Here is a 12774-nt window from a genome sequence, read left to right as displayed (position 1 = left end):
TTCATACGTTGTACTGCTTGGATGGACCACTTTAATTTTAATGGGCCCAGGCCAGGGTGCATAAACTTTTTTGTTGTCCGTGGTTTCTCCTTAGGAGAAACCACGGACAACAAAAAAGTTTATGCACCCTGGGCCCAGGCTCAAGAGCGAAGTGAAATGATGTTTAATAATATATTATCTCTTACGCGATAACCATGTTGTTTTTTAACGAAAGTTCAACTTTGGGTATTCTCATTTGTTGGACTTGCTGCAACCTAAACACGTAAACAAGGAGGAGAATCTAGTTGATATCAGGGAGATCAGTCAGTCAGGCTAGGACGTAAGAGTTTGGAGAGTGAGGCGGATGCAGTTTTCCTCGTGCAACCCTCGTCGTGCAACCAGAGGAACACTGAGGACAAGAGATCCCCAACCATTCCACTTATATCAACTTTTACTATCCACCTAAATCCAATCCGCCTTAGCCAAATGCAACAACAATGAAGAGAGATTTTCATTCACCATTTGCTCTGGCAGATCCGACCAGCAATGAAGCAGTCTCCAATAAGCTAAACCAGTTGGACAAAACCAAGGCTTGGCCCCGCAGTCGGCACCACAATCAAATGAAATCCATCTCAGACTGAGAAATCTAAAGGTGCAGAATGAATATTTTATAAAACTTTCAAGTTTTCACCACGGCATAGATGCTCCCGTGTAGATTGTGAAATCGGAAACATTCACAGAACTAAAATTCGCCTTGATGAAAGATGTTTACTTTTGAGACGTGTTTCTTTTTCAGATTTGCATCTCATTGGCATTTTGGTTTATGTCATTTCGAAGCCGGTAGTAATTTTCACAAATGTGTATGTAAACTCCTAACAGGATTCCATGCAACTGGGTACACAGATTTTATTCAGTCAAATTTTGACGTTTCCATTCAATGCACGCAACGGTTGCTCACCGTCATTAGAGTTTGACAGTTCTATACACGTGCATCAGTCTTTACGAGAAAAGGTGGTGGTGAAAGCGAATTTTGTTTCCATCCACTTGACGTTATCTCTGCAGTTCCTCTTAATCACGAGTATCGGATCGGTAAACTCACTGCGAAACGTCTGTGTATATGTTACGGAGACAGTAGGAAATCTAACACAGCGTTCCCTCATCTCATCATTGAAATTGCAGCAGCAGCGGACCAAGTTCATGCTATCAGATCTACGTTTTGTCGGAAGTTTACGAAATTCTAATTTAGATTTACTTGCAACAGAGGAACATAACGTGAAATGACGGCAGAACCCGTTTTTTTCCTTTACGATCCGAAATCATGAACACGGGGAGTTTATCGATTCACAGTATCTTGAGTTACTCAACTCCATCCGGTTCGGGTTTCATGATTTCAGACTGCAGAGACCAAATGAACGTTGTTCATTACGGCACAAATCTCTACTTATATTTACTTATTACTTCTAACCATACATTGTCCCAGGAGGGGAATAAATGACAGAATGCACTTCAATGGCAAACCACAAAAAATCTTTGTGCAACTAAACTTGACATTTAACATCAGTTCGAAGTAGTCCAGTGGACGGATAGAGCAACAATTTAAAAAAAAAGTATATCGTTTAGTAGCTCCATTTTGACCTGTTTTGGAACACAGTTGGTATGTTCACGTGAGCACGAAAGATTTTTTTCAAATTTCAACTCGCGTTTTCATTTTTAAGAAACTTTGTCAATGACAGCAGAGCAGAAGCAGATCGTCTCAACAGAATACAAAATAGAAACGGGTATAGAAGTCCCGTAAAAAAGCACACTTCACATGTACGCACTTTTCAAGCTAAACCATACTGAGGACAAAAGAAGGATGATGGAGAGTGAAACATGAGAAAGACGAATATTACTCACAAATGAATGTTGATGCAGTGTCACAGTTAAATATGCACATGCATATTTAAATACGGGAAATATACATGGGATTAATTTCAAGTTTCAAGACTATCCATTTTTATAATATTTTGAGACATTTTGTATCATAATTCGTTTTTTATAAATAAAACTGCATCCTTGACCAAAAACTGAAAAGTTTGGCTAGAGAATAGAACTGTACAATGCTCATGGGATTAAAATAAATTCCGGGCATTTATTACATTTGCCTTATAAAATAAACGCCGGGAAAATATGGCAAATAGGGCATGTCATAAGCCTACATAAATGCCCTGGGCACGGGCACAAGTATTTGCAACTGAGAATATCATGACATTTCACGATGCTAAATATTTTAATCCTTTGGGAGCAAAAAAATAATGAGACTTCAAAGTTGTTCCGATTCCCTACTTTTCCTTCGCATGTGCAAGTATAAACTGCATACACTATCCTTTTGTGAATGGAATTTCCTTTAACATGTGTGAAAATGAGTTTCTTCATCATTCCATTTGTCTTTAAGTTGTACAAAAAAATGTGCAAATATGTATTCCACTAAACACGCAAATGACAAACGCAGGAACACTGCCAACCAAAACCAAATTGAAGAATTCAAATCCCAGGAGAATGCTAAGCCTTAGTACATGTTTCCAGAGCATTAGCACTGCCTAGTATCCTAAACATAGATTAGTAATAATTGTTTTATCAATTCGTTTGTATGGAAGTACAGAAAAAAAGAGTCGACAGAGTGCTTTATGTATCAAGTTATTTAATTAAACTGGATTGCCCCCCAATACCAAATATAACCATATCACTGGTTTTGGGTGAAACCCAAACCGAAATACCGAATTAGGTTTTTTTCACCATTGAGAAACCACCAACGAGACCAATCCCAATTTTTCATTTACCTCAGCCTTGTGCATATCTAAGTATACCAATGAACAAAGCCTAATTGTTGATTCATTCCAGCACCCACCTAATAACAAAAGATTTTGAAAGCTGCACCTATATAAAGGATGGGACGCGAATATAATAAACTTTTCTAAGATGTCAAACAAGTTTAGTCCAATGGATACGCACGTAAACTACCAACATGAGAATTTAATAACTCCAATCATTCCTTATGTACTTTTGGATTAAATTGTTGATTCCAAAAAAACACTTAATTTATTTACACAGCTTTAAATGTACATTTTAAATTTATGCCTTAATCTGAATTCACCTTGTTCGATCAATTTTCAACTGTATGCCATCATTCATAAGTAGATGACCTTGCAGTGACTTGATAGGTTTGCCAATGTCAAGCATGTGGACCATAAAGTCTTGTAAAAATATTAACATAAATATATTTGGCCCACCGAAGACATATGCAAAATACAAAATAATGTGCATGATATCGCAATAAACATGAAGAACAATATTGGACCATGTTTATCAACGGAAATGGGCCAGTAGCAAGAGTTGGTAAACCAAAGTCTGGACAACTTTAGTCGATCAATTGCGGTTAACGCTAAATACGTAAGACTTGTAATAAGCAACACTTATTATTGCCAACAATTTCACAAGACAAAATAAAAATGAAGGTTAAAAAATGGACAAAACTGTTTCCTTCACCGAAGTTTTAGCCTTGATTAGAGTTAAACTAAATACGTTTATACACCCACAAATATGCATATCACGAATAAATACTACGATACATCCGCTTCTGGTTAAAATATTTATCTGGACAACACTGTCAATTCCGACACAGAAAATAAAATCCATTTATAAGAGTGAATTACCCGACGCATTGAAAGCACTGGCGATAGTACTTGACCGATTTCTTCTTTCCTTGCATTTCCTCGCAAGATTTCTTAACATATAAAACTATTCCCTAATAACCTGTGTAAATATTGTTGGTAAATTCATAGACAAAATATTCTAAACTTGATAAGTGACATTTTAATAAATACGTCAAAAGAGACAATTTTGATAGTTCAAACTTACCTTAAAGTCAAAAATACTCTTCAATAATTCAATTCACTGCAACTTTTCCAACGCTTTCTCCCACTCACACTACTCCTGTAAAAATCTAAACCATGCTCTTTAAGGATGATGATCGTTCACAGATTTCTTAAATGTCCAACGACACTTGCACTATTTAAGCAACTGGCAGTATAAAGCCGTACACAGCGACACTTTGTACTTGTGCAATCCCTTGAGTCCACTCAAGTCACGAATATCCTTCAAGGAGAAGAAGCCGCAACCTTGCTTTCCCTTCTAATTTTCGTATCTTACAACATGACAAAAGTCCACCCACACACTGACTCGGTCAGATTATCTCAAACTCTTCACCTGGCTGGCTCCACTTTTGCCTCCCGCAAATAAGCCACAACTTTACATCCATCCTTACGTTTGTTTGGGTTCTTTTGTAAATAGCATAGCCGTGAATGAATGAATATATACATGTGAGAAAGGGTTAAGCAGTTTGTGATCATCATCATCATAACGATATACCCAGCGCAACACCCTTTCACTGCTTATGTGTTTCTGCTGGCGTATAGGAGAATTTTATAAGCCTCCAAAGTGCCAGCTGTTGAGAGGGGTTCGCTCGCCATCTAAGCACAAAGCGAGGCAAGTTTTCGACGGTTTGCTTTCACCCGGCCCGAGAGAGAAAGCAGGAAATGTTCCATTTGTCTGGGAAGATGCTCCTTCGTGCGGCAGGGAGCCAGGCAGGGAAGCAATTTGTCCTGCCAGCACCATATTTCACTCGTACTTGGCTTCATATTTATTTCCTAGCTGATTCTCATCTTGACATTGCATGACAATGATGCTGCTGCTGCTGGTGAAGTTGCTCCATATCGCTATCTATGTTGGTTCCAGCAGACTCAAACGAGTTCATTCCTTCTGGCTGGACTTTCTCTTGTTTTTGTTATTGTTTGGCTGTGTTGCATTTATGTATCAGTTGGTTAAAAAGAGTTGGTTGGCAAACAGTTTAGTATTACAGGGTGAATTTTTATCAGTGGATGATGGAAATGTAGAGTGAAACTGCTGCTCTGGGGGAATTGATCTGCTGCACACACATTTTGGTAAGTGGCTCAATAAGCATAATCGCGTAAGGTTTGAGATCCTTTATATTTTCACCCTAATCCGAAGCTCGTGTCAATTTCCATATTTCATTTTTTCGCGTGTTGGCAGCTCCGTGTGTAGAAATATTATGGTGCACTGCATTATGCTCGCAGTTGTGGTGTCTGAACAACAGAAGTTTACACCAGAAACGGACAGGATAGCATGAGAGGGTTTATTTTTGTATGTACGTATTTAGCATAGGGTGGTTTGGTGCTTATCATCATCACTCAACCTCATTGTTTCTTCTTCCCCGCGTGTTGTATGCATAAATTTGTAGCCATCTACAAGTTCACAGATTTGCATGATCAATCACCATCACACATCAACTTCCCGTGGTGCGACCAAGTGCTTGCTTCTACGATACCACTTTTGAAAGTCTACTACTTGCAGACTTTCTCGGTATATCGTTGTCATTGTTTGAGGAAACAAGGAATAAATCCATCAGCCTGTGGTGGTTTCGGCCGACTTGGTTATTCTGGTGGGGAAAGTTGTGTGTGTCACTGTGAGAGAAAGAGTGAACCCATTTGAACAGAGGTTGGATGGACGGAGGAGTTCCCCTCATGGCGAAACGTGTACATATGTACGGTCATATTTGTCTCTCCCGAATTCGGGTTCACTCAGCTCGGTCGGGTTGCAACCCATCCATGTCCACAGAGCAGTGCATGGTGTGGGTTGTACCGTACTTTCTATTCTGCAGCAGTCTTGTGGTGAAAGGAAGATCGTGGTGGTGCTCGTTCCAGCAGCTAAAATTTCTCTTCTCTCTCTCTCCGTCTAACTTCTTGGTCTTCTCCTTTCTCGGAGTCAGTCTTGGTTTGGTGGCGATGGTTGATTTTTGAAGAAGCAAAAGAATCTCATCACCTTTCTCGCCTCTTCCAGCCCTCCTCCAGCGGAAAAGCATACGACATTGGAGTTTGGTGGAGAGCAGCAGCAGATGTAGAGGAGCAGTTTCTCGGAAATCAACCATTTCCATTCTGCTCATCTTCAGTCCTTGTTGGGTGAGTGCTTTCCACACTTTCTCTCCCTCAGCCAATCCATCCATCCAATGAGGATTTAATTATACTGAGAACCAACCACTTTGCATAATTAGGAGTAGGTGTCTCGTCCTACGTGGGACAACAACGGCAAATCCTAATCCTCCAGCAATTTTAAAGCCAGCAGAACCCCTCGTCACTGGAGAAAGTTTTGGACAAAATTACTTTCACCCTGACCTTGTTGAACAAAAGTCAACCCACACATACACAAGTACCCTCCTCGACTAATGAGACTGAAACTCTAATCTAATTGGTGAGTTTACATTTTGATTAAATGCTGTGACGATTGAGTTCCGGAAAGTACATTTCCCGTTTTGCTTTCTCCTGATATAAATTAAGATAATTGTTAAACGTGTTGGTGTAATTATTTCGGACCTGGTTTTGGATTTCAGGTTACATGTTCTTTGATTCATTCACTCATTTAACTGACCATAATTATATAAATACATTGTGGAACAATCTCGGAGCTGCTCATATACCATTTTCAAAAAGGATAAAAAGAACCTACGCTTTAACCATTCGATTTTGACCTGCCGGTGGAATCCAGATTCAATTCTAATATTGGGGAAATTCTGAAGAGTTGGATCATAAATCATCTCGTTACTTTGCATCAGGTATGAATGTATGCACTACGGAGGGAAATGTGTATGCAGGGTAGCCTCAGATCTCATGTGAATTTTCGTACTGGTCCCAGGGGGAAGTAGGGTTATATACCTGTCAGAGGTTGATATGGTGGTATATGCGTATGTAATCCCCACCACAATGGAAAATTCTGTGAAAGAACTGAATAATGAAGATGCTGATACCAGTATCAATCATGCAAATGCAAAGTATTTATGATCGCATTACTTATTGCATTTTTCAGATTGACTGTGAGGAGGAGGTGGAAAATGAGATCCCAAAATAATTGAAAACCTTTTTCACTGTCCTGGAATTTGTGGAAGCAAGACAAAAATGATGCCCCTGAGTGGAACGTTGGGAACCATGAATCTTCCCACAAATAGCTCAGTAGACACGGAAGATTTGTCAATTCTGGTTCAAGAATTAAGGGAGCTGGGCTTTGATGCGATTAGGTTTGCTTTTTTTTAAGAAATAATTAAAATTTATTTAAAATTAAAATTCAGTTAAATTGTGATTAAGTTTGCTACGTTTATTTTTACATATCATTTGGGAAATCCTATCAATATTTTATTCTATTGCAGGTTTGCATCTTATAGAACAGCAGCAAAATTACGCTACATTCAAAAGAAATCTAATTGTAAGGGAATTGGATTTAGAGGATTAAATGAGTTACTCTAGAATTATTCCGGCGTGTCACCTCATTTGCATATTTCGACGCATTATCGAGAGACAGTTTACTCAACATGGAAAGCCCGTATCGCCGAAAATGGGCACGGTGAGATTTATGTAAATGAGGTGACCCGTAACAATAATTTTAGAGTATATGAGAAAATCTAAATATGTAAAGAAATTGTAATGCAAATTTATGTTCCCTCCAGTTTTACTCGTCGACTTGTGGAATGTTATTGAAGGATTTCGGGAAAATGGTCTGAATGGGCTCGATCCCTACTCCATCATTACTGTGCCAAAATTGGGTATAAATATTGGCATATCAGATTAATTTGTTTATTGAGTCACATTTTTCAACTAAACTAAACGCGTAAATAACTTGAATAATTCAATAATTTTCAGAATCCGTTGTGACCTCATTATTTCTGAATTTGAATAAGCGTCTTCCTTTGAAGGCGCAAGTTGATGTTTTGAGCTGTGCACGTTACCTTCTTTCCTGGTTGCTAATTGCTTTCGATGGGTAAAATGCACATTTTTAATACGTTCAACAAGTCTATTTTCTTATGCAGAACAATCACTTAAATTATTTTATTTATTTTCAGCGAGGGGTCTGGACGAGTGCGTATGTTCTCCGTAAAAATTGGACTCGTCACACTTTGTAATGGAAAATTAGTGGATAAGTTTCGATGTAAGATTATAAATACCGATTGTAAAAAATATCCATTGGTTTCGCTTATATTAGGATACACAAATTTTTTAATTGCAGATGTATTTTCACTGATTTCTGACACCAACGGTTGTTTGGTGCTGTCAAGATTTTCTGAGTACCTTCAGGAATGCCTAGCGTTGCCAGCAATGGTTTTAGAGTCGCCAACATTTGGTGAGAACCGCATAAAGAAAGGCTACTTATGCATTAAGCGTATATAATAATTATCCTAATCATTATGTGCAGGATACACGGACGGTTTAGCAACGACAATATTTGACGGGGTACAAAATATTGGCTCATTTTCTATTGTTACCGTATCTCAAATGATTAAAATCCATTACTTATAAACTAATAAGTATAATGACTTTATTATCGCCTCTTTTGTAGACCAGTAAAATTACAGTGAACGGATTTCTGGATGCGCTTTTAAACGAGCCAGGCCCACCTTCCTTAATGTGGTTGCCGTTATTACATTCGATGGCTACGGTCGAGGACATAAATCATGGAGTACAATGCAGTGTCTGTAAAGTTGGGAACATTCAGGGTAAGAAGAAAGCAAGGAGTTTTCTATACCCACATATCACAAATCTATAGCTCACCTTAATTAATTTCTCTATTTACATTAAGGATTTCGTTACAAGTGCCAGAAGTGCTCCAGCTTTAACATGGTGAGTGTGAGGAAGGCTAAAGAATACAGAATAAATGCTAGAGTCAAGATTTTTCATCTAAAATTGTGATGTAGTGCCAAAATTGCTTTTGGGAAGGGAAAACTTCTGACAATCATCGAACAGACCATGAAGTGAAGGAATACGCTACTTGTGTAAGCAGCATAATCTGCAACGTTAAAGCTTAATAATGCCCTCTTCTCACTATAAGTACTCTCGAGACCTTACTCATTTCTATCTATTTTTTTTAGAAATCTGGGGGAAAGGGATTGCGAAATTCTTTCCGAAAATCTCTCCGCTGTGTGCCGGACAAACCAAAGAAACTTGTTCCAAGATTTCCTGAAAAACCAGAGGAACTTATAAATCTCTCTCATATTGTGTAAGCACAAAAATATATACCCGATTTATTTCTTGTTTTTTTTGTACGTTGGAATCATCGCCGGTTAAACCCTAGAGCTGCTTTTATCTCACGGAAATTGAGAATGCAAAAATCGCTTTGATCTTTTTCCACTCAAAGGCTGAGCTTAGATTTCCTTTGAAAGCTTAGTAATATCGATTTACTTTTGCTCTCCTGTGCTTTTCTACTCTTTCTACAGGCGAAAGCTTGCTTAGTATTTTTCTACACCGGATTTTATTATTAATTTATCACATGTCTCATGACCGCTTTTACGCCTAATTGGTGATAACATTTGCTGGGGACTCAAAAACTAACATGTTTTTCACAGCCCACCTTCTCCTTTGCCTTTGCACAATGGGTTCTCTGCTGTTGGATATGATTCTTTGGACGCTTACTGTGATCAGAAAATGTTTGCATTGGACTTGGGACAAGGGTAAGCTTCCGTTGTATGAATGTTCGTGTGTGCCTGGGGTATTTGCCGACGATACTTGTCAAGTGGTGTGGGATTGTCACTGGTATGCATTTCATGCGTGGTTTGAATTTTGATGTGTGACTTGGTTGGTTTTGAAATTATTAGCCCGAGCAGAATGGTCAACAGTTACTCTGAAAGCGTTAGTGAAAGTGATGAAGAACACAGGCTTATTGCGAGGTAAGGTTGTCACTTATATATCTGAATTGTGAGCCTGCCTCTTTTACATACACGTTGCTCCCCTTTGAATGCAAAGAATCTATAGTTTCGTACTTTTTTACTTATGCCCTTTAGGTATACGGCAAGATTGGCATCCGATGGAAAATATCCAGTAAGTTTATAATATTATAATTCTCCTTGTGTACTGAATATATAATTGCGACGTTCTTAATTTTCGAATGTACTTTGTTCTTGTTTTTTGTCGAGTTTTGCTTTAAAATGGGTAATTTTGAGTATCGAGTGGGTATATAAAGAATTGTTTGATTGTGAAACAGCCAGCCCCTCAATACCATACACTTCAGGTTGGTAAATAAATTTCAATTGCAAGATTCAAAAGTACAAATTTGTAATGAGTTCCATAAAGAAATAGACATATGTAATCACACTTATTCCCGTGTTCTTGTTTTATCTGTTTTTTTAATCGATTTCAGCACAACCGAAATATGTCCCAAACTAGTATGAATTTATTTGATTCTACACAAAGTCAAAGGGACATGATCAGTCAGTTGGAAAGTCGTAACCGAGAAATAATGAATCAGATTGCGCGTTTGAGGTAAAGAAAATTAGGCGACAATTAACCACTCACATATATTTATGTACTTATTTATTGTTGGGTAAAGTGAAGCGTTTTAATGGTCATGCGTGTTTTCACTTTTCTTTCAACAGAGCGCAGCAAGAGTTGAATTATCTCAATGAATCTGTCGATCCGATTGCAATGGATGAGCTTCATGCATTGCGGGACTACAAGATGGATTTAGAAGATAAGCTAGGCGGCCTCCAAGGTAGCGACAAGTGTTTACTCATACCTATTTAAGCTTCTACACGAAATAATAATAAAATGTTCCACTATTTGCTAAAAGATTCTCGACGCCATTTGATGGGTCAGCTTGAAGGATTGATGAAGCTGCTGAAAGTATAGTGCATATTATTGCTACTAAATGCAATAAAGCCTAGTAGACGAATGCAGTATTTACAAAAATGCAATTATGCAATTTTCCAGGCACAACAGTTAAGTTCCGATGGAACTCCAGAGTGTTCTCCGCGAAGTGGCAAAACTCCACCAATGCCAATCTACCAAACGGGATCACTGCATCGATCCGCTCCAGCGACACCGCATCATTCCGACACTTATACCACTTTGACTGGAGAACTTCGTTCGGCATATGGAAATTCGGCAGACTTCAATTCACGCTCATACACGGATTCTTCTAAGAATTCGACCGATATGATGAGCCGGAGTCTTCGAGATGACCTGCTGATGGCTGCTGACTCTGTGACTAACGCAATGAGCAGCTTAGTGGATGAACTAAATGCAGATGACGATAGATTGGAACACAGAATAATGAAACCCTTGGGTAAATAATAATTCTTTGACGCGTAAATTATTTATTATGGAAAATGATTACATAGGACTGTTGTTATTTGCATGCAGAATTTGAAGGGTCGGGGGAGAATTATTCACAAAATAGTCGGTGGAGACAGGAGATTGAGGCGAAGCTTCAAGAGGAAGAAGACACTCAAATGCAAATGTTAATGGAATTTCGGTCGAGAAAATCATCCAATGGTTCAGGATATGCTGTTCCTAATGGCGTAGGAATTGGGAATGGGCGCGTCGGCATGCCCATTCAATATAATCCAGTCAATGGAAAAAATGGCAGTTTTTGTGACCGCGATGGAAATCATTATGATCGAGGATCAGATGTGAGTACACGTAGTCACAATATTCTTAGTTCTGCAGTAATAAAAAACAATTCATATGATTTTGGTTAAGATTAAAATTTAATTTATTATTTTATAATTTAATTGAATCCGTGTAGTCTCTGGGAAGACGCCGGCGCAGTTTTGACAACAATGAACATGGATTTAACAAATCTCAGAGGGATGTTGTCAACGGGTCTCATGTCAAAGGTGGTGATGGGCCAGATCTTAACTGTCCAGACTGGGAAGATGGTCTCAAACGTCGGTTAAACCACTGAAGAAGTTACTAGCCCTAAGTTTGACCAATGTAAGGAAAGAATTACATTCATGGATGGACAACTACTGACAATATAGATATAAAAAATATATATATCCTATACATACATAGCTAAAGTTTAAATATTTATAATGACGGCGTTTGGCAAATTTTTCCTAATCATGTTGCCGGAATAGATAACTAAAATTACCAAGAAAATACTATACTGTATAAAGAACCAAATTGGAACTAAATTGTATATAGTACAAAATACAGGAAGAATGATTTATTGATGAAGAATTAGAATGTAGAGTACACAATAATTAAATGTCTTTTACCGTGTAACATGAATATATATGAATGCTTAAGAAAAAAGTTAATGTACAATAATATGTAAGACCAAGTAAGGGATGCCGTGTATAATAAGTTATCGTTAACAAGTCTCAACCCATGACATATAACTATGTAGAAAACCTGCAATCTTGTCTAAGTCTGATTGGCTGCTCTTGTTATTGTTACCCACGTCGGGTTGTCGAAATATAAGGGGCCCATACATACATAAGTAAATATATTTAGCAATGAATGATATTATCTGCACGGATGCGAAAAAAACGGTTTTTGTTGGAACGATTATTAGCGATATGGAAATGATAATGAAGTTTCTCTCTAATAATTTGTGGAGAAGGAAAGTGATTGATTATGTAATTCCATTATGACCTCTGTGATTCATATTTTATGACACTTTTGATCTGAGTTTTATTCCTGTTAAACAATAACTCCACTTATGAAAGACTGTTATATGATGCAAAGTTCTGCTGAATGAGAGTTTGGTTCATTCTCGTCGTTATAAATACTAAACTTTCCATTATTACATTCACCATCAGAAGTATGATGAATGTTTGTATGATCAAATTTATGTATCCACAACTTAAAGATATTAAGAAATTAATAAAATGCAATTCTCTAACAATATTTTTCGGTTTCATTTTTTATTTGTAGTCATTTTCTTGTTACATTTTTCTCATATTGTAATAACATTTGT

General features: G+C 37.8%; 2 protein-coding genes across 10 annotated transcripts in view; one reads left to right on the top strand and one right to left on the bottom strand.

Annotated features, from left to right (window-relative positions):
- The window catches only part of LOC110841658 (focal adhesion kinase 1), a 44838-nt gene extending 40535 nt beyond the window's left edge, over window positions 1-4303 (bottom strand). Inside the window, exons 1-2 of one of the 3 annotated variants that reach the window (XM_035850091.1) lie at window positions 3877-4303; window positions 3672-3771 (exon numbers count right to left, since the gene is read on the bottom strand). In XM_035850091.1, the coding sequence (XP_035705984.1) occupies window positions 3672-3727 (56 nt within the window). In that variant the 5' untranslated portion in view covers window positions 3728-3771; window positions 3877-4303. Of the gene's footprint in view, window positions 1-185; window positions 375-3671; window positions 3772-3876 lie in introns of those variants that run through there. The other 2 variants (XM_035850108.1, XM_035850095.1) reach the window with 2 other exon arrangements.
- A 255-nt stretch (window positions 4304-4558) lies between these two features.
- Window positions 4559-12702, top strand: LOC110842501 (dystrobrevin beta). 7 transcript variants are annotated; one of them, XM_035850137.1, is made up of 25 exons: window positions 4560-4958; window positions 5875-5993; window positions 6086-6282; window positions 6422-6643; window positions 6895-7102; window positions 7232-7287; window positions 7529-7624; window positions 7722-7839; window positions 7922-8007; window positions 8086-8199; window positions 8272-8309; window positions 8416-8572; window positions 8656-8696; window positions 8771-8848; window positions 8945-9072; window positions 9419-9523; window positions 9668-9739; window positions 9854-9890; window positions 10054-10080; window positions 10210-10331; window positions 10445-10560; window positions 10639-10691; window positions 10779-11133; window positions 11211-11479; window positions 11596-12702. In XM_035850137.1, exons 5-25 carry the CDS (start codon window positions 6984-6986, stop codon window positions 11752-11754), a joined length of 2346 nt encoding a protein of 781 aa, XP_035706030.1. In that variant the 5' UTR covers window positions 4560-4958; window positions 5875-5993; window positions 6086-6282; window positions 6422-6643; window positions 6895-6983; the 3' UTR covers window positions 11755-12702. The 7 variants fall into 7 exon arrangements, with proteins under 7 accessions (XP_035706033.1, XP_035706030.1, XP_035706036.1 ...); XM_035850143.1 differs by lacking the exon at window positions 10054-10080; XM_022088249.2 differs by lacking the exon at window positions 9419-9523 and having other exon boundaries at window positions 4565-4958.
- Window positions 12703-12774: the final 72 nt, after the last annotated feature.

The sequence above is a fragment of the Folsomia candida genome, unplaced genomic scaffold (genome assembly GCF_002217175.1).
Source record: "Folsomia candida strain VU population unplaced genomic scaffold, ASM221717v1 Fcan01_Sc001, whole genome shotgun sequence".
NCBI classification, from domain to species: Eukaryota; Metazoa; Arthropoda; class Collembola; order Entomobryomorpha; family Isotomidae; genus Folsomia; species Folsomia candida.
Note: the sequence above shows the minus strand (reverse complement) of the source record. Positions and strands in the feature narration are given on the sequence as shown.

Bases quoted from the DNA above. Each gene is read 5' to 3' on its own strand.
- LOC110842501 (XM_035850140.1), top strand. From the start codon at position 6,984: ATGATGCCCCTGAGTGGAACGTTGGGAACCATGAATCTTCCCACAAAT. The intron at 8,697-8,770 runs GTGAGTGTGAGG...ATTGTGATGTAG, and splicing joins AGTGCTCCAGCTTTAACATG to TGCCAAAATTGCTTTTGGGA. The intron at 10,692-10,778 runs GTATAGTGCATA...GCAATTTTCCAG, and splicing joins GATTGATGAAGCTGCTGAAA to GCACAACAGTTAAGTTCCGA.